Source organism: Hydractinia symbiolongicarpus, chromosome 1 (assembly GCF_029227915.1).
Source record: "Hydractinia symbiolongicarpus strain clone_291-10 chromosome 1, HSymV2.1, whole genome shotgun sequence".
NCBI lineage: Eukaryota > Metazoa > Cnidaria > Hydrozoa > Anthoathecata > Hydractiniidae > Hydractinia > Hydractinia symbiolongicarpus.
In genome coordinates, this window is record NC_079875.1 from 14,246,522 (window position 1) to 14,269,597 (window position 23,076).

The 23,076-nt window shown below is 34.2% G+C and overlaps 1 protein-coding gene across 4 annotated transcripts; it reads right to left on the reverse strand.

Moving 5' to 3' along the window:
* Positions 1 to 465: 465 nt before the first annotated feature.
* On the reverse strand, positions 466 to 22,167 carry LOC130641518 (E3 ubiquitin-protein ligase Midline-1-like). Of its 4 annotated transcripts, XM_057448347.1 has the most exons (8): positions 21,976 to 22,166; positions 21,155 to 21,575; positions 11,032 to 11,957; positions 10,602 to 10,644; positions 5,351 to 5,379; positions 4,545 to 4,587; positions 2,977 to 3,029; positions 466 to 1,709 (listed from the first exon to the last, which is right to left on the reverse strand). In XM_057448347.1, the coding sequence occupies exons 2-8, from the start codon at positions 21,427 to 21,429 to the stop codon at positions 1,207 to 1,209; spliced, it is 1,872 nt and encodes a 623-aa protein (XP_057304330.1). In that variant the 5' UTR covers positions 21,430 to 21,575; positions 21,976 to 22,166; the 3' UTR covers positions 466 to 1,206. The 4 variants fall into 4 exon arrangements, with proteins under 4 accessions (XP_057304330.1, XP_057304356.1, XP_057304348.1 ...); XM_057448373.1 differs by lacking the exon at positions 21,155 to 21,575 and having other exon boundaries at positions 21,976 to 22,160; XM_057448365.1 differs by lacking the exons at positions 21,155 to 21,575; positions 21,976 to 22,166 and adding an exon at positions 14,205 to 16,695.
* Positions 22,168 to 23,076: the final 909 nt, after the last annotated feature.

A 23,076-nucleotide genomic window follows, 5' to 3' on the forward strand; every position in this document is an offset into this window, starting at 1 on the left:
TTTTCTTTTTAACTGTCTCTTCACCTTTCAATGACATGCTTCTGGCGCTTTATCCTACTTTGTGGCATGCTTGCATTTACATTAAGTGTTTAAATTGAAAAAAATATTTCAGAAAGGCAAGATAGGACATTCTTGATGTAACTCTTTTGTAGGCTAGTGAACTGAATATGTACCATACAGTTTTCGATTCGAGGAATAAAGTTCTAGCCGAAACATAATAAAAAGAACTATCATATTATTATTAGTGCACTATGTAAACAAGAAATAAAAATTGTAGCTGCATAAAAGCGGTTATTAAATCAGTACAAAAATATTCAAAGACATACAGGAGGTAATGATGCCCATTATGTAAGAAAGAATTTGTGTTAAAAAATAAACTTATTTAGATTAAAAAAACATACTTTTCCACATATTCTAAACATGAATTCACGACAGTACGCCTAAATTTGTCAAGTATTGTATTGAGATTTGTGTTCAGTAAAGTTGACGTGCAATCGGTGAAACAATTTGCGAAGTAATCAAAGTGGATATTGCGTGGGAAACATAAATGTTTTTTTTTTTTTTTTGAAAAGATAGAATGGCGCAATTTGACAAGGGTAAAAAATGGTTCCACGAAATGAGTAAAAACATATCACATACCATTTTAAAAAAACTCCAGCGAAAATTGACATTGCAGAAATTGTAAAAAAATAGACAAACCTGAAAACTAAACACAAATCAAAAAAAAAAAAAAAAAAAAAAAAAACCCGCAGAAGTACGATATTTTATTATATCCACGTAGTCAGTATGTTTGGTCAAGCCGTAAGACCATTAAAATCTTCAAAGAAAAATTACTTCTGTGCGCGTGTTCAAGCTTAAAGGGCAACTTTTAATGATTACTCACGCAAACCTCTCCGTAATTTTGTTTCGGAAGAACCTGCGTTATGGCACTTGTTGTTAGAATTTTCCTAAGTTTGATGGCCAGCGTACGTTTACGATAGCGTGGTGCATTTTAACGGCAAAACAAGAGATGAAAAGGTCGAAACATATCTTCGGATCTGATCCACACTACGTCGTACGTGCTATGATGTACAGTACTTTCAGTAGTGAAAATGGCAGCAAAGAGGTAGCCGGCAGTAAATTTCTGCGGGCTAAATCCGTGGAAAATAAACCTAGGTTTTGTTATTTAGTACAGCGATGACATTGTTTTAAATTACATATTACAATTTAACAATATTTATTAAAAACATTAAGAAATATTTTTCTTCGGTGTTTTTTTAATAAACATTTAATAGCATCCACATCAGTAACATCATAAGCAGTTTGCATGGGATTGTTTCGTCTATTTACATCAATTTGTGGTATAGATAACAGTAATTTAACACACTCAATATAATTACGTCGCGATGCAAGATGTAGTGGTGTATTACCGTATTTATCTGCATTGTTAATGTTATTGTTGCCATAGTTAATTAGAACTTTTAAAACTTCTTGATGACCATAACCTGCACTGTAGTGATATGCATTCCATTTATACTTATTCACAGCATACACATCACTACCAGCATCAATTAACATTATTATGATGTTTCTTGGTTTGTTAGTCATTGCAGCTGAGATTAAAAGCGTGCTTTTATCGTAAGCACCTTCCATTTTAACGACATTTGGATTGTTTATAAGAATTGCTTGTAATGTCTTTTCGTCGCCATTTTCCATGATTTTCTCAACTTCTGAAAACAAATTAGGCCAGAAATGATAACAGAGAATACATTCACAACACAATTACTCGTATATATATTTATTTCTTTTTGTGAGGTCATTTATCAATGCTGATATATGAGCAGGAAATTGGGAAACTTTCCATGCGAAAAGAAAGTGCTGTGAAGGACAGAAGTTTGGGAAAGGCTTAAATAATTTTGAGAATATAAGAAGTATCATCACAAAATTGCGTATAGATGACTAGAAAAAGTCCATTTTGCATATTTTTACCCATTGGTGCCAATGTTAGCATTCAATACTTAGATATTTTGTCGATTTCTTGTTACATTTAAGTTTCAGCTGATAAACTTTGCAAAATTCAATTCCGGTCAGTAACTAGTTCTTTAAACATTGACCCAAATCTCAGGCTTAGCAAATAATTTTTGTTTATAAAAGTGTACTTAAGAAAACGAAAAAACATTTCGTATTCCAAATGTTTTTTTTAAACAAGCTATTCGACATCTAATGAAATTTTCGTCACTTTAGACGGCAAAAATTTAAGGTCAAACTTACTGTTATCGGTACGCAGCTCAAACATCTTTCTCAAATGAAATTTATAAAAAAAATCTCAGCACTTCTGCTGCAACGATTTTTTAGATAACTCGGTAGTTTATTTTACTTTGTTTTTTTTACCCTATTTGCTTAACAAGTTGGAGCTGTTATTTAAGAATATTAAAGTACTAGTCGATAAAATCGTGGAACATCCACGTAGGGAAAATAAGAATTGAAAAATGATGGTTGTTCAGGAGTTTCGATGAGTTCGGCAGCGCATAAACATAACATTAATTTTAAGAAATTTGTTAAGAAGTTTCTCCTTATTTATAGGGCTTGAAACGATGACGCAGAAAATGTAAGAATCATGTGTTTTTGACAAACAGGTAAGGAGAAATGAGGGTTTAAAAATTTTGTTAGCATTAAACTCGCTAAGGTATTAAAATTATTTTTTTTTAATATTTGCATACCCGTTGCCTTCACCGTATAAATCTTCAAATACATAAATATTATAAAAAGCAGGAAAATGTATAGGTTGACGAACAGTTACAGAAATATTAAGGTTAAAAGATTTTTGATGACGACATAAACCCAGGTTTGGATATTGACATTAGATTAATGTTGTTACCCTCGTGCCCTTACCAGAGAAAATTTAACATTTGACACATATCATTTTTGGCTAACTTCGAGACAAAATGAACACATCCACACACTGTTCGTGTATTGTAAATATAGATACACCCGTACCTTCAAATGTATAAGATTTTTTAAATTTCTCTGTTTCTTTTGCCTTGATGTCCCTATAAAGCAGAAATAAAATAGAAAAAAGAATTCTACGTCTTGGCGAGATGCTCTAGTTTGTTTTGATGGCTGGTTTTATGCTAGTTAGGTAGCCGCTATCTACATCAGTAAACTGAAAACAAATTTTACAAAGAATACCTTGCTACGCTGCACATTTTATAACCATAGTGTTGGGCATATTTTCAAAACTCCTTATAATTTACAACTAAAAGAATGTATATTATTTTACCTTAGATTATTTATGTTAGATATTATATTTACGTACTTAAATTGAAGCTGAAAAATGTAGTTTTTTTTAAAGGGGTATCAAAAAAGGCTGTTGATTTATGGCTTAGTCGTTTACACCAAAATCGAACTAAGTGAGGACAAAACAACATCGAGAATCATTTTGAATATCACAATTGGCATTGAAATATAACTGAGAAAAAGCGAAAAACGTTTCTGAACTAGCCAGCTAGCTATACTCTTGAAATTTTCCATAGATACATACAAGACTATTGCACATAAAACCAGTCTAACCAACAACGACTACTCTAAAATCTGTTTGGAGGTATTTATTACCTTCTTAAACAAGCAACATAGTATTTTCTTACCAAATATGGCTTCTCGTGATGTCGTTGTTAAAATAAACATATTTTACAGGTTGTAGCCCATTTTAACGCAAAGAATACTAAATGGATCCTGTTTTTAAAAAAGCACTGGGGAAAAGTAGCAATTTCTTCACCACAAAAGTATCTGTTCATAAATAGGTTGTGTATACAGTTGCAAAATGCGTATAATTTGTTGTACTTGACTAAACATCTTCATTCAAAATACGCAAGCTCCTTATAGCCACTTAATATATACATACATTCGTGTTTACGTAACAGAAAGTAATTTCAATTGACCTGCTATTTAAACGGTTAAGAACAATGAGGTTGGTTAAAGCAGAGTTAGATCTCATATCTCACTAATATGGTATGTTTATACAACGTCCCTGTATGTTGCAGTTTATTTTGTTTTGCTAAGTTAGCTAACAGCCGAAGTGTTTTACCACTAGGTTATAAGTCCATTGGGCTTATAATGATTGTTAAGCTTGCTAACTAGCCATAAGGCTTGGTGTTTGCTGATGGAAAGCTTGAGATGGCAAGCTAGCTAACAGAGACCTAGGCTAAGTAGCTTAGCATACCTTAACTGATGGGGAAAATGGCTGAAAGTGAAGTTGGCCAAGTTTTGCTAAAATCATATTTGTCACACAGGGAGAAACAGTATTAACTTGTAGCAGGATAGAGTGGAAATAGTTTAATTAAACAATAGATGGTAGTTAGTCATTCAATTGGAAAATAAAATGTAGTTGTAAATAAATGTAGGTGATGGCTTTGGCAGACATCACAAAGTATGGTGTTAGAGTCACCCGGCCGATACTATTTTTTATGACAAATTTTGACATACAGATGAACCGGAATGAGAATAACATATTTTATACCCGTTGTCTTCCCACATTGATTATGATCAAAGAACTAAATTATTTCTACCTTTTTATCACAGCTCGAACATTATCAGCAGGTTTTTCATTCTCTAAATAAATATTAAAACTATATTTAACCTCTTTAGATTCAGAAAAACAATATGCCTACAAGCATCTTCGTAGTCACAAGTAAATAAGTGACGAACTGGAAGCATTTCAAAGGGGGTGAAACGTGCACGGTACTTAAATTAATGAAAGAAGAAACAGTGAAAATAGTTAAAAAATGTTAGAATAGACAAAACTGTACAACGAAGGAATGTCATGGAAAATATTAACGGGAAGTCCTGCCAGTAAAGCTGATTATTAAAATAAAATATAATTATACAGTTGTTAAATTAAGAAACGCATTGAATGCAAAGAGTGAGTTGATAAGCTTTAAGAAAAATTACGTGACATAGTGATATTAAATAATCAACATTATCAGACAAATACTTACTATTTAAACATTCCACTATATATAAATAATGGGTTGTTTAAAGATTTTTGATGACGTCATCAATCCGTCCCTTGAGAAACGAATTTAAGGACCCAGGTTTAAAAAACTTACCCAATTTAGTCCCAGGTTGCCTCTAGTTACTTACGCGATCAAAAATTACTGACGTCACTACTTCGTTTCCCAATTATTTAGCCTCAAAGTTGTATATACAACGCAATGACTTCATTATTTCAAATGAAGTCATTGATGGCACATTAATGTTATTAAGGTCGTGCCGTTACCTCAGAAAATTTAACATTTGACACATAACTTTTTCGGCTAACTTCGAAGAAAAATAAACATCTACACACTCTTCGTATATACAGACACAATCGTACCTGGCTCTATTTCCTTTGGCTTGATATTCCTATAAAGAAATAATAAGTTAGAAAAAAGAATTCTACTTCATGGCGAGATGCTCTGGTTTGTTTTGGTGGCTGGTTTTATGCTAGCTAGGTAGCCGCTATCTACATCAGTAAACTGAAAACAAATTTTACAAAGAATACCTTGCTACGCTGAACATTTTATAACCATAGTGTTGGGCGAATTAACTAGCATATTTTCAAAACTCCTTATAATTTACAACTAAAAGAATGTATATTATTTTACCTTAGATTATTTAGTGACTCATAAATATATATTAATGAGTGTTTAAATGCACACATATATAGATCTTCTTCCTACAGTACTCTGGTTTGTATTGCCCATAGTTAGTTCACCATTTACCTTTTCTGGTCAGCAGCATATATTTTGGTCAGCAGTCTTGCTAGTATTTAAGCTGCAGTTGCCTCATGGTTTTCCTTTTCAGTTCTAGCAGTTTTTCTTATGCTTATGTCTGCTGCTTATTAATCCACTTATATCTAATCAATCAATTTGCAATCAAACCAATCTTTGGCTAATTAAACATGAATTTATCACCTATATGGATGCTGTTATATTTTATCTCACCTACTCAAACGCCAGATGGCTCAGAAGATGAAGATTCAACTTCTCAAACCTTTCAATCTGCTGCAATGTCTGTCGCTCTTGAGGAATCGTCCACACTCAAAAAGAAACGTATCCCAAAATGTCCTGGCTGCAAGGCACTTCTGGCTCTACACGACTTTGGTATTCCCAGTCGTCACTATCCAGGTCGTCGTTCTAGCGCTACCAACACTGTCACATCAGCTGCTTCAACACTTTCCTCAACTATCGCTAATAACCCAATGCCTTCAATCCAAAGATCTTCGCCTCTGCAGTCTCACCTAAACAACCCAAACAAATCTTCTTCACCGTCTCAGCTAGCTGCTCTTCGAAATCAGCTGGCTGTCTTAGAACAGGAAGAGCTATCCCTAAGGGAAAGTTTACAAACAGAAGAGCAACACCTTCTCAATCAGATTGCTGCTCAACAATCGGAATTAGCTAGGCTTCGCTCAGCTTCTTCCAGAAATGCCTGCCCAGCACAAATTTTAAGCACTTCCCCGTTGCAGCAAACTGTAAATCCAACCAATCGTGTCCAAGACAATCTCCGCCCTTCACCTCTTGACGTACAACCGCCATCTTGTTTTGCTTCCTTGCTTGCTCCGCAACAGTCCGCCAATTTGTTGACCAATCGCACTGTCTTGTCACAACAACAAACACGCTCCCTATCGGATGTTTTTCGCCAGCAAGAAGACCATAGTTCAGAATTGTTTCTGCGCCCTGCACTTTCTTCCAACACTGGAAATGGTAAGCCACTTCGTATAGTCGATTTTGTGTCTCGGCTTCGTCCTGTGGAGCAGGAAAAAGTTATTTCTACTGATCCTAGTTCGCAAACTACGCTAATGTTGGCCATTGGAAATAAGAAGCCAAGACTGGAATCTCTTTCCATGGAACAATATAACATAGCTAATTTGAGAATTTTTTATGAATTATTGTCTTCTGCCAGATTGCCAACCTCGTCCGATTTACGTGACTATTTGTCTTATTCCATTAAGATCTTAGAGTTGGTTTGAAAGTACACCTGGGAGTCTGTGCTAAAGTATGACGATGAATATCGAATTCTTCAGCACACTTATGCCTATCCATGGAGCTTTGACAATAGCCATTTGCATAAAGTGATGCTTATACCTCGTTGGGCCTCCCCTCCTGTCTGTAATCCTTCCAGTACCTTAAGTAAGAGAAATTCAGGTTTACCTGCCTCAGGATCGTCTTCAGGGTTTCCTACACATACTTCTTCCGGTGTGGAAATATGTCGTAATTTTAACCGCCAAAAAGGTTGCCAGAAAACAGAATGTAAATTCACCCACGTTTGCAACCGCAAAATTGGTAATCAGGCTTGTGGCAAACCTCATTCCGGACAAAACCACAATTCTGACAATTGACTACCCTCAGAATTTCGCACTCCTCTTAATGTTGACTTATGGACCAATGAACTGGCTGAAGACCCAGATCGTGACTTCCTCCTTAATGGAATTCACTGTGGTTTTCAGCTTCTTCCTAAGGACTCTGATTTATTGCCTGCCGAAATGAATAACTACTTTTCTGTTACCAGTCCTACAGCTCATATGAAAGTAGAAGCTACTCTGCTGGATGAACTTAAAACTGGTAACTATGTTCTTACTCAATGTAAACCTACTATTGTCAGTGCTCTTAGGGCTGTCCCCAAACCTGACTCTGACGAGTTACGCATTATACATGACTGTTCCATGCCAGTTGGAAAGGGTGTCAATACGTACATTGATATTGAAAAACAAAAATTTCAAACTATCGATGATGCCTGTGCTATGATCAAACAGGGATATTTTATGGCCAAGGTTGATTTACGCCATGCATATTGGTCAGTACCTGTTCATCCATAGATATGCTTGGTGTTCCGGCCAAGCCACGTCTTCCTATTACCACTGCTCTTCTTTTTGGTATTCGTTCTCGCCTTAACCCAAATTGTAGCTTTCATGCTTCATTTTGGGCTGTTTGTTTAGTTTCATTTTTTGGTCTGTTCCGTAAGTCACATTTATTGCCGGCATCTTCTACGATATTTAATCCGCTCAAACAACTAGTTCTGTCTGATTTTACTTTTCATGATGACCATATTCTCGTCCTAGTTAGATGGAGTAGGACCATCCAAATGGGACAGCGCACAATCACTGTTCCACTGGTGGCTATTCCTTCTTCTCTTCTTGTCCAGTTCGGGCTATTTTGCATGCTTTTTCTCTCACTCCAGGTGTTCTGCCTGATGCTCAAGCCTTTTTTTGGCGCAAATCCTCGATGCTACCCAACACTATATTGACATATCGGACTTTCATGTCCGTTATGAAAAAAGTGTTGACAGAGTTAGGGTGTTCTACCTCCCAATATGGTACCCACTCGTTTCGCCGTGGGGGGGGGGGGGGGGGGCACCTTTGCTTTAGAGGCAGGTGTTCCCCTGGATGTCATATCCTTATTGGGGGACTGGAAATCTGATAGTATGTTTCTTTACCTTCACATGCCCCTTGCTCAGCGGTTTTCTGCCCAACGACTTATGGCATCACACCTTGCATGACATATTTTATTTTATTTTATTTTCTACTACTACTTTGGATTTGGACTCTATGTTTTCACATATTTTACGTTGTGAGCTATGCTATGTATATATATATTTTGTTCACGCTTATTAATATTATATAGAGATGTGTTATTACCTTGGCTTTGTTGTTGCTTATATTATATATGTGTTCTACTTTCATTTCATGCTTTTATATATTTTCGGCTATTACTATATATAAATGTTTTGTAACTTTTGTCCTATCTACAGCAATAGAACTGTACTCTACAATGATGAGTTTTTATGTGTGAGTTTAAGTGACTCATAAATATATATTTATGAGTGTTTAAATGCACACATATATAGATCTTCTTCCTACAGTACTCTGGTTTGTATTGCCCATAGTTAGTTCACCATTTACCTATGTGCCTTTTCTGGTCAGCAGCATATATTTTGGTCAGCAGTCTTGCTAGTATTTAAGCTGCAGTTGCCTCATGGTTTTCCTTTTCAGTTCTAGCAGTTTTTCTTCCTCCTCCCTCCCTGCTGCTATTATATATACCTCTATGTTTTCACATATTTTACGTTGTGAGCTATGCTATGTATATATATATTTTGTTCCCGCTTATTAATATTATATAGAGATGTGTTATTACCTTGGCTTTGTTGTTGCTTATATTATATATGTGTTCTACTTTCATTTCATGCTTGTATATATTATCAGCTATTACTATATATAAATGTTTTGTAACTTTTGTCCTATCTACAGCAATAGAACTGTACTCTACAATGATGAGTTTTTATGTGTGAGCTTAATGTTAGATATTATATTTACGTACTAGTATTAGTATTTACGTACTAGTACTTAAATTGAAGCTGAAAAATGTAGTTTTTTTAAAGGGGTATCAAAAGAGGCTGTTGCTTTATGACTTTAGTCGTTTACACCAAAATCGAACTAAGTGAGGACAAAACAACATAGAGAATCATTTTGAATATCACATTTGGCATTGAAATATAACTGAAAAAAAAAAACGTTTTTGAACTAGCCAGCTAGCTATACTCTTCAAATTTTCCATAGATACATACAAGACTATTGCACATAAAACCAGTCTAACCAACAACGACTACTCTAAAATCTGTTTAGAGCTATTTATTACCTTCTTAAACAAGCAACATAGTATTTTGTTACCAAATATGGCTTCTCGTGATTTTGTTGTTAAAATAAACATATTTTACAGGTTGTAGCCCATTTTAACGCAAAAAAATACTAAATGGATCCTGTTTTTAAAAAGGCACTGGGGAAAAGTAGCAATTTCTTCACCACAAAAGTATCTGTTCATAAATAGGTTGTGTATACAGTTGCAAAATGCGTATAATTTGTTGTACTTGACTAAACATCTTCATTCAAAATGCGCAAGCTCCTTATAGCCACTTAATATATACATACATTCGTGTTTACGTAACAGAAAGTAATTTCAATTGACCTGCTATTTAAACGGTTAAGAACAATGAGGTTGGTTAAAGCAGAGTTAGATCTCATATCTCACTAATATGGTATGTTTATACAACGTCCCTGTATGTTGCAGTTTATTTTGTTTTGCTAAGTTAGCTAACAGCCGAAGTGTTTTACCACTAGGTTATAAGTCCATTGGGCTTATAATGATTGTTAAGCTTGCTAACTAGCCATAAGGCTTGGTGTTTGCTGATGGAAAGCTTGAGATGGCAAGCTAGCTAACAGAGACCTAGGCTAAGTAGCTTAGCATACCTTAACTGATGGGGAAAATGGCTGAAAGTGAAGTTGGCCAAGTTTTGCTAAAATCATATTTGTCACACAGGGAGAAACAGTATTAACTTGTAGCAGGATAGAGTGGAAATAGTTTAATTAAACAATAGATGGTAGTTAGTCATTCAATTGGAAAATAAAATGTAGCTGTAAATAAATGTAGGTGATGGCTTTGGCAGACATCACAAAGTATGGTGTTAGAGTCACCCGGCCGATACTATTTTTTATGACAAATTTTGACATACAGATGAACCGGAATGAGAATAACATATTTTATACCCGTTGTCTTCCCACATTGATTATGATCAAAGAACTAAATTATTTCTACCTTTTTATCACAGCTCGAACATTATCAGCAGGTTTTTCATTCTCTAAATAAATATTAAAACTATATTTAACCTCTTTAGATTCAGAAAAACAATATGCCTACAAGCATCTTCGTAGTTACAAGTAAATAAGTGACGAACTGGAAGCATTTCAAAGGGGGTGAAACGTGCACGGTACTTAAATTAATGAAAGAAGAAACATGTGAAAATAGTTAAGAAATGTTAGAATAGACAAAACTGTACAACGAAGGAATGTCATGGAGAATATTAACGAGAAGTCCTGCCAGTAAAGCTGATTATTAAAATAAAATATAATTATACAGTTGTTAAATTAAGAAACGCATTTAATGCAACGAGTGAGTTGATAAGCTTTAAGAAAAATTACGTGACATAGTGATATTAAATAATCAACATTATCAGACAAATACTTACTATTTAAACATTCCACTAAATCCATCAAACTTTGCTTTAAATCTAATTGATTACATTTTATTTCAGTTTCCCCAACGTGACTTACGCAAACAGATTTTTTGCCAGCATCTACACCAGCAGTACTTATATCAATAATGGAAACTGTCAACACGCCCAATGGATTGAATAACATCAAATCATCAAATAAATCATCAAAATCTTCTAGATTAGAATTTAGACTCGGAACAGTCGATGGAGCCGATGCAATGCCGCGTAGTTGTCTTTCAATTTCCACTTTCTGAGCAACTAACTCAAAATCAGCTTTTGAATTAAATGCGTCAATATAGTCCGAAGCTTGTTTTATTTTGGCATCATCCGTATAACCCGCAGCAGTAACGTTTTTTCTAAATTCTGAAACTTTTTTATCAAATTTTCTCAACAGGTTTTGGTTCTCGTTATTTAACCGTTCAATATATTGCTCCACTCGTTTTAATTTTCTTGCTTCCAATTCACAAACTAATTTTTCCCTTTCACTTTCCAAGTTCATAAAGGCTTCATTATATTTTCCTGTTAACCTCTCCAACAAGACTTTCGTATCCTTAAAGGTTTCTATAAAAGACTGAAACCACGTCTTCGCTTCAACGCTAAATTCAGCAATAGATTTTCTCCTATGGCTCAAATGATCTCTATTTATACAGTATCTGCAAGTGAACATATTTTCACATTCTAGGCAGACCTGCTTTGCAAGAGTGTTATGTTGGTTGCATAATGGTCGAATTTCTTCTAATTTTTTATCAAAGGTTACGGTTGTGAATAATTTTGGTTGGCAAGTATGCAGTTCCTTGCATTGGTCACAGCTCTGTAGACCACATGTTGTACACATCAAAGCAATGTCATGCTTGCAATGATCTGTTTGTTGACATAGTGCACGCTGATGACCTAACGATCTAAATACAAAGCGGTACTTGCAGAAGCAGGACGATGTAAATTTCTAAATGTAACAACACTTTGCCGGACTGAAAATTCTAATTTTATCAAGTACTGAAGACATCTAAAGTAGTCTTTTTGTTTCACAGCAGAAACGGAACACGGACTTGTTTTGTCTCGTTTTATATGGCAACAATGCACATTTTTCAGTTTTTTGTTAATATGAGAATGTTAATTTATTAACTTTGAAATCAAAGCATTTTAATTGAATTTGACATGAAAAGTGTTATTGCCACAATTAAAGGGGAATTTAATTCAAAACTTTATTTAATCCGACTTATGCAAATATACGTCGTTTTTTTGGAAGGCCAATTAGTACACATTTAAAAAATAAGCAGTTACAGCAGGTTCTTTGTTTGCTGATAATGGGGTAAAATGGTGACAAAAAAGACTATTTTTGTGCCTTTATACTAAAAGAACAGAACTTGAAACTCAGGCTCAGGGTTCTGATAGCAACTCAGTCCGTTTGCAGCAATTTTTTTCTTCTTCAAAAGCAAATAATAGTAGAAGATACTATTAAATCATATAACGAAAACAAATTGGTGCAGAGCTACAAGGTTTTAAAGTTTCAGCAATCTTCTGGATTGGTTAACAATTTTTTCTGAGAATCTTCTCAGAAGAAACGTTAAGGGAAAATTAAAATTACTGAGCTACAAGCAATAAGAAATTTAGTCTGTAAACGCCTATAAAATGAACAATTCAAAGCACTCCAAATGCTTTAAAATATATAAAAAATTCATAAAAAATCACCCAATTTTTAAATAAATTTTTCGATTTTTCATGTGTTTTTTACTTTCTTGGCTTATCTTTCCTTCTTTTTGACTCCAATTCCATTCCTTGTTTTGCCCGTATTTTTAGGACTTATCACATATCTGAAACCTTAGTACCACTTATTTTGAGTATTAATTTTATAATGCGGTTACTTATTATCTATATTACTAGTCGATAAAGCCCGTGGAGAAATCCACTTAGGCAGAAGGACAATGGAAAAATAGGTTGTTTTAGATTTTTTGCTGACGTCAACAGTGCAGGTACAAAAAAAATTGGCCAAGTTTAGTTTATTCGTTGCCTATAACGTGTAAAGGTTAAAACGCTGATCACAATAATGTATAGGATCATATGTATTCGACAAAAGCCTAAAGGAGATATAAGGTGTTAAAAATATTGTTGACGTCAGCAATGGCCTGTCAAACCCAAAAATTTATTTTCAAGAAATTTGTGTACCTATTGCCTTCATCGTATAGATCTTGAAACGCTGATCAAGAAAATGTATAGGATCGTGTACTTGAGACAAACGGATGCAGAGATATTAGGGTTTAAAGGTTTTTTTATGACGTCATTTACCCGTCCATTCCGAAACGGATTTGGTGACCCAGGTTTGGAAAACTTACCCAACTTGGTCCCATGTAGTCCCTAGTTACCCACGCAGAAGATGACGTCAGTTATTTCCACCCGTTTCCAAGTTATTAAGCCTTAATTTTAAAAGTGCAATGCATTGGCTTCACTAATCTTAATATACTTTCCTTTGACGTCGATATTGCTTTAACGTCAAAGTTTGCTAATTTACAGAACAAATTTATAGGCGATTTTTATAGACTTTATCAAAGAAATTTTATCCACTTCGCAAAACTCACAGACAGAAGCTCCGTATTATTATATAGAAGACTAGTCGATAAGGCCCGTGGAAAAATCCACTTAGGCAAAAGGCCATTAAAAAAATAAGTTGCTTTAGATGTTTTTTGCTGACGTAAGAAATGCATATAGAAAAAAAATGTTCTTAAAATCTTACACAAAATGTCAAATGTCAAATCTTACACAAAATAAAAAAAGAACAGCTTGCAAGGTGCAAAATCTAGTTGATAAAAAGTTACAACAACGACACTCACAACATCGACACTCACAACACCAATACTCACAAAACCGACAGTAAGAACATCAACAGTCACAACACGGATAATAACAATGTCAGAAATAACGCATCTCAAATATGTACATCTTATAAGTGATTATGTTGAAAACCCTCAGTATTTTATTCTGAAATGTCAAAAAGTTGGCCTGCAAGAGTTAGCACAAATCAACAAAAATAAGTTCTTTACACATTTTAAATATTGTCTTTCCCTTAAAAGCTTATACAAATATATGAAAAAGCCATAGTTTAGAAAACATTAAACGTAAATCTACAAAAATCAGTCATTTCAGTTGCATACCATTCTCTCCCACAAAAATTTACACACAGTGTAAAAATCAACCAGTTAAGAACACAAAAATTTTTCTTTTTTAGTATGATGATCCGTACTGCCCTTTACCAACAATTCTGAACCTAAATGTCAAAAAATCAATAAGCAAAGAATAAACTTGAATTAAAAAAGATCATTATTTGGAAACATTGTATACGGTTCGTAAACAAAAGTTTACACAAAATGTAAAACAGATTGGTTTTTGAGAAACACATCTAAATCAACAAAAATAATTTCATTCAGCATGTCGTATATTGCATCAATCTTCCACCAAAAAGGTTACGAAACACATCAAAATTTAGAAAAATCAGTCATTTCAGTGCATACAGTCATCGCCCATTAGATTACAAAATCAGAAACAAAACAATAATAAATAACTTAACACACACACTTTAAATTCTATAAAATTCGTTCCACTTGTCATATTGCATGTGGTAAAGTGCACAGGTAATGTGAAAAAAATTATAGATGAATCCAGCGTAACGTGATTTGTTTACTTTTTAGCGGTAAGCTCCTTGGCTCTGGCTTTTGCGTGGCAGGAAAAAAGATGCTAGGATTTGGTAAAGAAAGGTCTTTTACTGTGGATTTCTTCTAACGGGGACATCGTTGGGGTTATAAACTATTATCGAGTGTAGGTTGATGCCTTGTTTTATTTGAATTCATTAAAGTCATAAGAATGCCTTTGTTTGTTTGAAGAAATGAAGTGAAAATTACTTTGCTTCACCTAGCACCCCAATCTTTTTCCCTGCCACGCAAATGACAAAGCTGAAAGAGCTTACCACTGAAAATGTAAGCAACGGAATTCATCTATACTCTCTATGGGCATAAAAATACATCCTACTATCCTGCAAAAGTTCAAGTCTTTGAAAGATTTTGTAGGTAGCTAGCTAGCTTGTAACATCATAATTCGTGCTCATAAAAGAAGAGACATTTGGAAACTATATTAGTTAGCTATATATAATTAAAAAAGAGGAATAACAACAGAGTGCATACAGTCATCGCCCATTAGATTACAAAATCAGAAACAAAACAATAATAAATAACTTAACACACACACTTTAAATTCTATAAAATTCGTTCCACTTGTCATATTGCATGTGGTAAAGTGCACAGGTAATGTGAAAAAAATTATAGATGAATCCAGCGTAACGTGATTTGTTTACTTTTTAGCGGTAAGCTCCTTGGCTCTGGCTTTTGCGTGGCAGGAAAAAAGATGCTAGGATTTGGTAAAGAAAGGTCTTTTACTGTGGATTTCTTCTAACGGGGACATCGTTGGGGTTATAAACTATTATCGAGTGTAGGTTGATGCCTTGTTTTATTTGAATTCATTAAAGTCATAAGAATGCCTTTGTTTGTTTGAAGAAATGAAGTGAAAATTACTTTGCTTCACCTAGCACCCCAATCTTTTTCCCTGCCACGCAAATGACAAAGCTGAAAGAGCTTACCACTGAAAATGTAAGCAACGGAATTCATCTATACTCTCTATGGGCATAAAAATACATCCTACTATCCTGCAAAAGTTCAAGTCTTTGAAAGATTTTGTAGGTAGCTAGCTAGCTTGTAACATCATAATTCGTGCTCATAAAAGAAGAGAAATTTGGAAACTATATTAGTTAGCTATATATAATTAAAAAAGAGGAATAACAACAGAAGTCATAGGTTAGAGAGCTAACCATGGGATGGGGAGCTGGACTTGGAGGCTAACATTAGCTAGCTAACAGTAGAGCTAAGACACCCAGTTAAATATACTTAAACTGGGAACACTTACCTAAAACTAAAGCTAGCTATTTATGCTTAGTAAAACACATATAGGGGGAAGCAATAGTAATGTAAAATTAATAACATTACAGTTCAACTTAACCAAAGTTTTCCGTTTTTTAGTCAGCCAACAGCTTTATGTAGCATTTTGAATTTTAGGACAATACATTAGTTACGCGCCAGGGCTCATGAATTATGCAACATACAAAACGTAAACAAATATGGCTACATACGCGGTAAAATATGAAACTGTAGCTTTTCCTGGGAAATGCGAGTCTGCTTGCTCCACCAACATAAAAACCAAACGAATAAAAATATCAAAGTTCTTACTATTTGTGATTTCAAATCCACTTTAAACTCTAGCCTTTGTTTTCTACTTCTAACTTTACTTCACATCTAGCTCCACTTCTCACTTCACTTTTCTACTTCTTCACTTGGTCTCTTTTCTTTTTAAATATATAGCTATGCTTTTTTAAACCACTTTTTTTCCTTTTTTTCAAGATAAAGGGATCGTTCTTCTGTGCTTTTTTTTGGTGGCCTTTATTTTCTACTTCTAAATTTACTTTATTTCTAGCTCCACGTAGCTCCACTTTCACTTCCAACTTCACTTTTTCTACTTCTTCACTTGGACTTTTTTCTTTTTACATATGCGAGTCTGCCGGACACTTAACTCTAGCGACATAAAAACATAACATCTAAAAATATCAAAGTTCTTACTATATGTGAATCCAAATCGACTTTAAGCCCAAGCTTGTATTTTCTACTTCTAACTTTTCTTTACTACTTCTAGCTGCACTCTTCACTTTCGAAGCAACTTCTCGTGGCTTCTAACTTTACTTTTGTACTTCTACTTCTCCACTTTGACTTTTCTTGCTTTTAATATCTGCACTTTTATGTGACTAAGGGATCGTCGAAAATAAGACATTTTTTAACCGCTTCTTCAGTTCGCCTTTTGTGTCGAGAACTTTGTCGAGAAATTTTTATGTTTGTTTGTTTTTACGCTAACGGAACTTTTTATTCGAATGCCGTCCCGTTCGAAAGTACGCATTTCAGCGAATCATACTGCTTATTTTCTATCACGTGGTTTCTAACGGTTGCGAGACAAATGTAAACAAAACAAAAAAACTCGGCAAACTCGCGCACTCGGTTGTTAAAAAAAGTCGTATTTGCAAAAGTCACAGACAGAAGCTCTGTATTATTATAAGAGACTAGTCGATAAAGACCCGTGGAGAAATCCACTTCGGCAATAGGACATTGAAAATGTTGGTTTGCTGTCGTCAGCATTGCAAATCCAAAAAAAAAAAAAAATTGGCGAAATTTAGTTTATTCGTTGCCTGTAACGTGTAGAGGTTGAAACGCTGATCAAAATAATATAGGATCATAACTTTTCTACGAACAACAAAAGACATAAAAGGGTTTTAAAATTTTGCTGACGTCAGCAATGGCCTGTTAAAACGCAAAAAAAAATTTTCAGAAATTTATATCCCTGTTACCTTCATCGTATAGACCTTGAAACGATGATCAAGAAAATGTATAGGATCATATATCTTTGACAAACGGTTGCAGAGATATTAGGGTTTAAAGATTTTTTGATGACGTCATCAACCCGTCCATTCCAAAACGGATTCGGGGACCCAGGTTTGGGAAACTTACCCAAATTGGTCCAAGGTGGTCCCTAGTTACCCACTCAGTGAAAAATTATTGACGTCACCAACTCGTTTCCAAGTTATTTAGCCTCAAAGTTTTAGGTGCACTGTAATGGCTTCATTAATTTAATATAGGATATTGACGTTAAAGTGGTGTTATTGACGTCGCGCCGTAATGTCTGAATATTTACCATATTAGACATGCATTTTTCGGCAATATCAAAGGAAAATGAAGACATCCACTTTGCTTGTCACAGAGACACGGAACTGGCGTATTATTATATAGACTAGTCGATAAAGCCCGTGGAAAAATCCACTAAGGCAGAAGAACAATGGAAAAATAGGTTGCTTTAGATTTTTTGCTGACATCAGCAGTGCATATACAGAAGGAAAATTAGTGAAATTTAGTCATTCGTTGTCTGTAATGTGTAGAGTTGAAACGCTGGTCAAAATAATGCATAGTATCGTATGTTTTTGACAAACGCCTAAGAAGATATAAGGGCTTAAAAACTTTGCTGACGTCAGCGAAGTCCCTACCAAAAGTTCCAAAAAAACTTTCTTCACAAATTCGTACACCCGTTGCATTCATCGTATAGATCTGAAAATGCTGATCAAGAAAATGTATAGAAACATGAACTTTTGACAAACAGTTGCAGAGATATTGGGGTTTGAAGGTTTTGTGATGACGTCATCAACCCGTCCATTCCGAAATGGATTCAGGGACCCAGGTTTGGGAAAATTACCCAAATTGGTCCTAGGTGGTCCCTAGTTACCCACGCGGTGAAAAATCATTGACGTCACCACCTCGTTTCCAAGTTATTTGGCCTCAAAGTTTTAGGTGCACTGTAATGGCTTCATTAATTTAATATAGGATATTGACGTTAAAGTAGTGTTATTTTCGTCGCGTCGTAACGTCAGAAAATTTAACATATTAGACATGCATTTTTCGGCAACATCAAAGGAAAAGAAACATATCCACTTTGCCTGTTACAGACACACGGAACTGGCTTATTAATATATAAGATTCTTAAAATCTAACACAAAATATCAAATGTCAAATCGCATGAAATCCTCCCAACAAAACTTCAGACAAAATATAAAAAAACAACGGCGTGCAAGGTGTGAAATCTAGTTAGTAGAAAGTTACAACATTGACAGTCACAACCCAGACAGTTACGACAACAATAATAATAATGTCAGAAATAACACATATCTCAAATATGTATACATCTTATTATGTGATTATGTTGAAAACCTTCAATATTTTAATCTGAAGTGTCAAAAAGAAAGGCTTGCAACAGTAAGCACAGATCTATGAAATAAGTTCTTTAAGCATTTTAAACATTGTCTTTTCCCTAAATGCTACAACAATACAACCTGAACAATATCAAAAAGCCAAACTTAAACAAACACAAAACACCTAAAAACAAAAAGTTGAACATTGAAAAATCATTTATTCAGTTGCATACCATCCTAAATTTCAAATCAACAAAAATCATTATTTTGAAAACATGGTATATATATATGGTCCTTCCTCACAAAAGTTTACAATAAATGTAGAACACAAAGGTTTATGAGGAGCAAATCAAAATATGAACAAAAATCAGTTCAATTGGCATGTTCTATATTGTCTTCAGCCATAAAATCTTCCACAAAATTGATATGAAACCCATCAAATTCAACTCAGAAAAAGCAGTCATTTAAGTGCATACAAAAATACAACTTGTAGAATATCAAATTATTATTTTTAGTATATATAATTGCATATGGTCCTCCCTCACAACAGTTAAATTTTTGCACTAAAATAGCAACACAAAATACAAATTCTAAATTATTCCTATGGTTTTCCTCAAAGTTTAATCAAAATATAAATGATGAGAGGTGAACGACAAAATCAAAGTTTGCAGAATTTAATTATTTTGGTATATATATGTCTATTGATATATGCCCTTTATAACAATATTTCAATCCAAAATGTGAAAAAGAAAAACAGTTTGCAACAAAATCAGTTATTCTGATGATATTGCATACACTTTTTCTCCACAAAAGTGTAAAAAAAGAATGGTTGTAGGAAATATACTTCTGATTCAACAAAAATCAGTATTTGCATCTTGTTCTCATTAAATATTACCCAAAATTTCAAAAAACTGTGATTTGGAACGCATCAAATTTATAAATAGAGAGGGATCAGTCATTTCGGTATGTTGTACAGAGTCCTGCCCGGTAAGAATTTATACAAAATATAAAAAAAACACAAGTTTTTTCGGTGTTGTACTCCCTCAAAAAAGTTGAAACTTTTCTTAATTGAGACAAAATGCCATAAACAAAAACATTTTAGTCAGAACATCTAGAACAACAAAAATCACTACACTTAAGGTACCTGAATTACTACATGTTAAATAAAAATCGTTTCGTCATATTGCATGTAACCGATGTATATAAGTTTAGTTACACAAAATGTGAAAAATACATTATTTGCATACACAAATTGTGAAAAATACATTATTTGCTTAAAAACAGTCCTTAAACTCTTCTTAAATATTATGTAATACTTTTTTAAAAGTTGTTGTGGCTTGTTAATTTAAGCTTAAAATGTCAATTAAAATAAGTTACGCAAAGACGACTAAGATTAGCTTACATGTAAAAAGCAACATAAAACTGAAGCTAACATAAGGTAGCTACAGCAGGTAATAGCTGGTCACTTAAATATAAACTGGAGACTTAGCTAGGTATAAAGAACATGGCTACATATTTATAAATTCCTAGCTACCTAGCTAGTTGTTGTTGGTGTGGTTGATGCTAGCTAACAAACATGTCTCGCATCAATAATATCATCAAAACTTCAAAAAACATAAACAAACCTTACAGAAACCTTTCTATACTTCATTTATATACCATGCCCCTTTTTAAATGCTTTTGTAAAGATTTATTTTGAAGGCAAGGGAAGACAAATGCTTAAAAAGGACAGCCATCTTTTTTGCAAACACAATTTCCGTTACTTTGTGCTAGAACTTCATTTAACAAACCACACAAAACTCGCGGCTTTTCACGACAAAGAAGACATATTTTTTTCGGCAACATCAAAGATTTTTTTCGGCGACATCAAAGGAAAATGACGATATCAACTTTGCCTGTTACAGACACACGGAACTGGCTTATTAATATATAGATAATGCCCGTATACGTCCGTCTGTCCGTCCGTCCGTCCGTCCGTCACGCAAAATGGTAGCTTAGCTGCGGCGTGCGAACCCGTGGATTTTTCAACGGCGGGGTAACGACTAGTTTGTTATTATTTAGGATGAAGAACCATGTAATGTGGATATCCAAATAACTACTTTCGGAAGTCGCCTGTGGCAGATCTTTAGTTGTTCAAGATTTTTAGTTTAGTATTATTAATAACTGTGGGAAGTTTCACGCTTTTAGCTCACTTCTCAAAATTAATTTCTTTCCACGAGTCGCGAGTCAAAAGAATTTCATACTTCGTGTTTCAGATCTTAAAAGAAACAGTGGACTTACCCTTGACTCTCACTTCCAAACTGATCTATGATGTCTGAAAGCGAATAATTAGTTGATAAAAGTGATGTTGTGTCCTTTTCAGCTATTGTCACGACGCTTTTACATTTCAAAGGGCAACGAATTTCTGCACTGCCGTTTTTCTGAAAAACCAGAATGTCATCCAAGCAATTCTTGCAGTACGTGTGTCCACAACTAAGTAATTTAGGGTTATCATATGTGTCCATGCAAATCTTACATTCTAGCAAAGCAGAAAGCTGATCTTTGAACATAGCCATTGTATAAAATAATAATTTAAAGTTTTCCTTTAGACGTAAAGTTTTCCTTCTAACGTAACGTAATTATAAAGCTTTCAACGTAATACGTGTCTGGAATAGATTTTTCGTGAAACAACATTATAACCCTCTTTACGGCTGTGTTTATTCTAGAAATAAACTTTTAAATAATAGACATTATGTATTGCTATGGTAGCCACACTTTACCGTTGGGTTGTGAGTGCACTCCTCCTTTGTGTCTTTAATGACTTTGTTGTGCCACGTCTTTTTCCGTCAAATTTTTTGTTGGTTTAAGTATTAAAGCCTAGTTCCCACCAACGCGTTTATTATTAAACATATGATTATTACTAAACTCATGGATGCGTTTGTTTTTCATCTAATAAATTATGCGGTAAGATTATGCGTTCCCACTAAACTTAATTTTTGAACAAGTGACTAGTAAGTATGCATGTGGACAGCGAGGAAATTTTAGAATTAGGTTATCTTTACTTAAGTATGATAAATACTAATTCATTTCAGAAAAAATTAAAGACCAAACCTTGTTCTTACCATAATTTTTCATTTATCACTCTCCAAACCTTGTCTTTTTCCTTATATCCATTTTTAGCTTTATCATACAGACAGGTGTAGAATCTCGTCAGCTCAGATAGTGCTTTCTCTGATACTATTCCTATTTTAGATTCATTACGTATATATTATTATTTTCAATTTTTGTCACTTTCGTTCTTTCACTTCTTGTGCAATGCTCTCATGATAGCCACTCTTACTTTGAACATTAGCGGTAAAAACAAAAGATTTCTTTGATGTTGAATAAACTTATGGTAAACGCATGATTTTAATATCAAAACTTTTTGATGTTAAACGCATTCATAAACATATGTTTATTGCATGCAAAATTGTCATGTGTTAATTTTTACCATTCCCATCTGTAAGTTAACTCTAAAACTTTTAAAATAAACATATGTTTATCAACAAACACATTGGTGGGAACCAGGCTTAAACGACCTAATATAAGTTTAAAACAATGAGATTTTATGTGCAGTTTTGCATCCTGGATATCGAATCCGTTGGGACATAGGGTGAAAGTTAGCGGCTCCGAGACTAATTTTTAAAGGAGGTAAAAATTTTAAATAAGTGAATATGTCAAACCAATAGCAACCGACCGACGTGGGTGGATCTGCTGCGCTTGTTGCTTTTGCCGATACAAACCAGCCAGCACTGTCAAAAACCCGTCCCTACGTAGTAACTGATGGAGACAGCAAATAAGGAAAAAAAATGTCCTGTATCCAAAGCAAACCATTGTTTTTGCCTTTCTAAAACAAAATAAAAAATGGCACCGAAGCTGGGCACTAAAATTTAACTCTCAACAAAAAAAAAACAAATAATATTGGGGAACATTTTGCGCCATAACCGAGTGATGGCGAAGCCCCTTAGGCGATTGATTACCATCATAAAACAAGTCATAATTACTTGAAATCAGCAAGCTAACGCAAGGCCGAGTAATTCTTTAATAAAAAATGAACATTAAGTTCTTGTATCCAGAAATCATTTTCACTACGTTTTTTTAGCAATTTCTACAATTGTTTGTTTTAACCACGCTGTAGTTTACAGATTTTAGGACTTTTACTTCTTTTTCTACCACGATAAGTT

Bases quoted from the DNA above. Each gene is read 5' to 3' on its own strand.
- LOC130641518 (XM_057448347.1), bottom strand. From the start codon at position 21,429: ATGGCTATGTTCAAAGATCAGCTTTCTGCTTTGCTAGAATGTAAGATT. The intron at 11,958-21,154 runs GTAAGTCCACTG...CTTTGTATTTAG, and splicing joins TTTGGAAGTGAGAGTCAAGG to ATCGTTAGGTCATCAGCGTG. The intron at 5,380-10,601 runs GTAGAAATAATT...ATTTCTTTATAG, and splicing joins GTTCGAGCTGTGATAAAAAG to GAATATCAAGCCAAAGGAAA.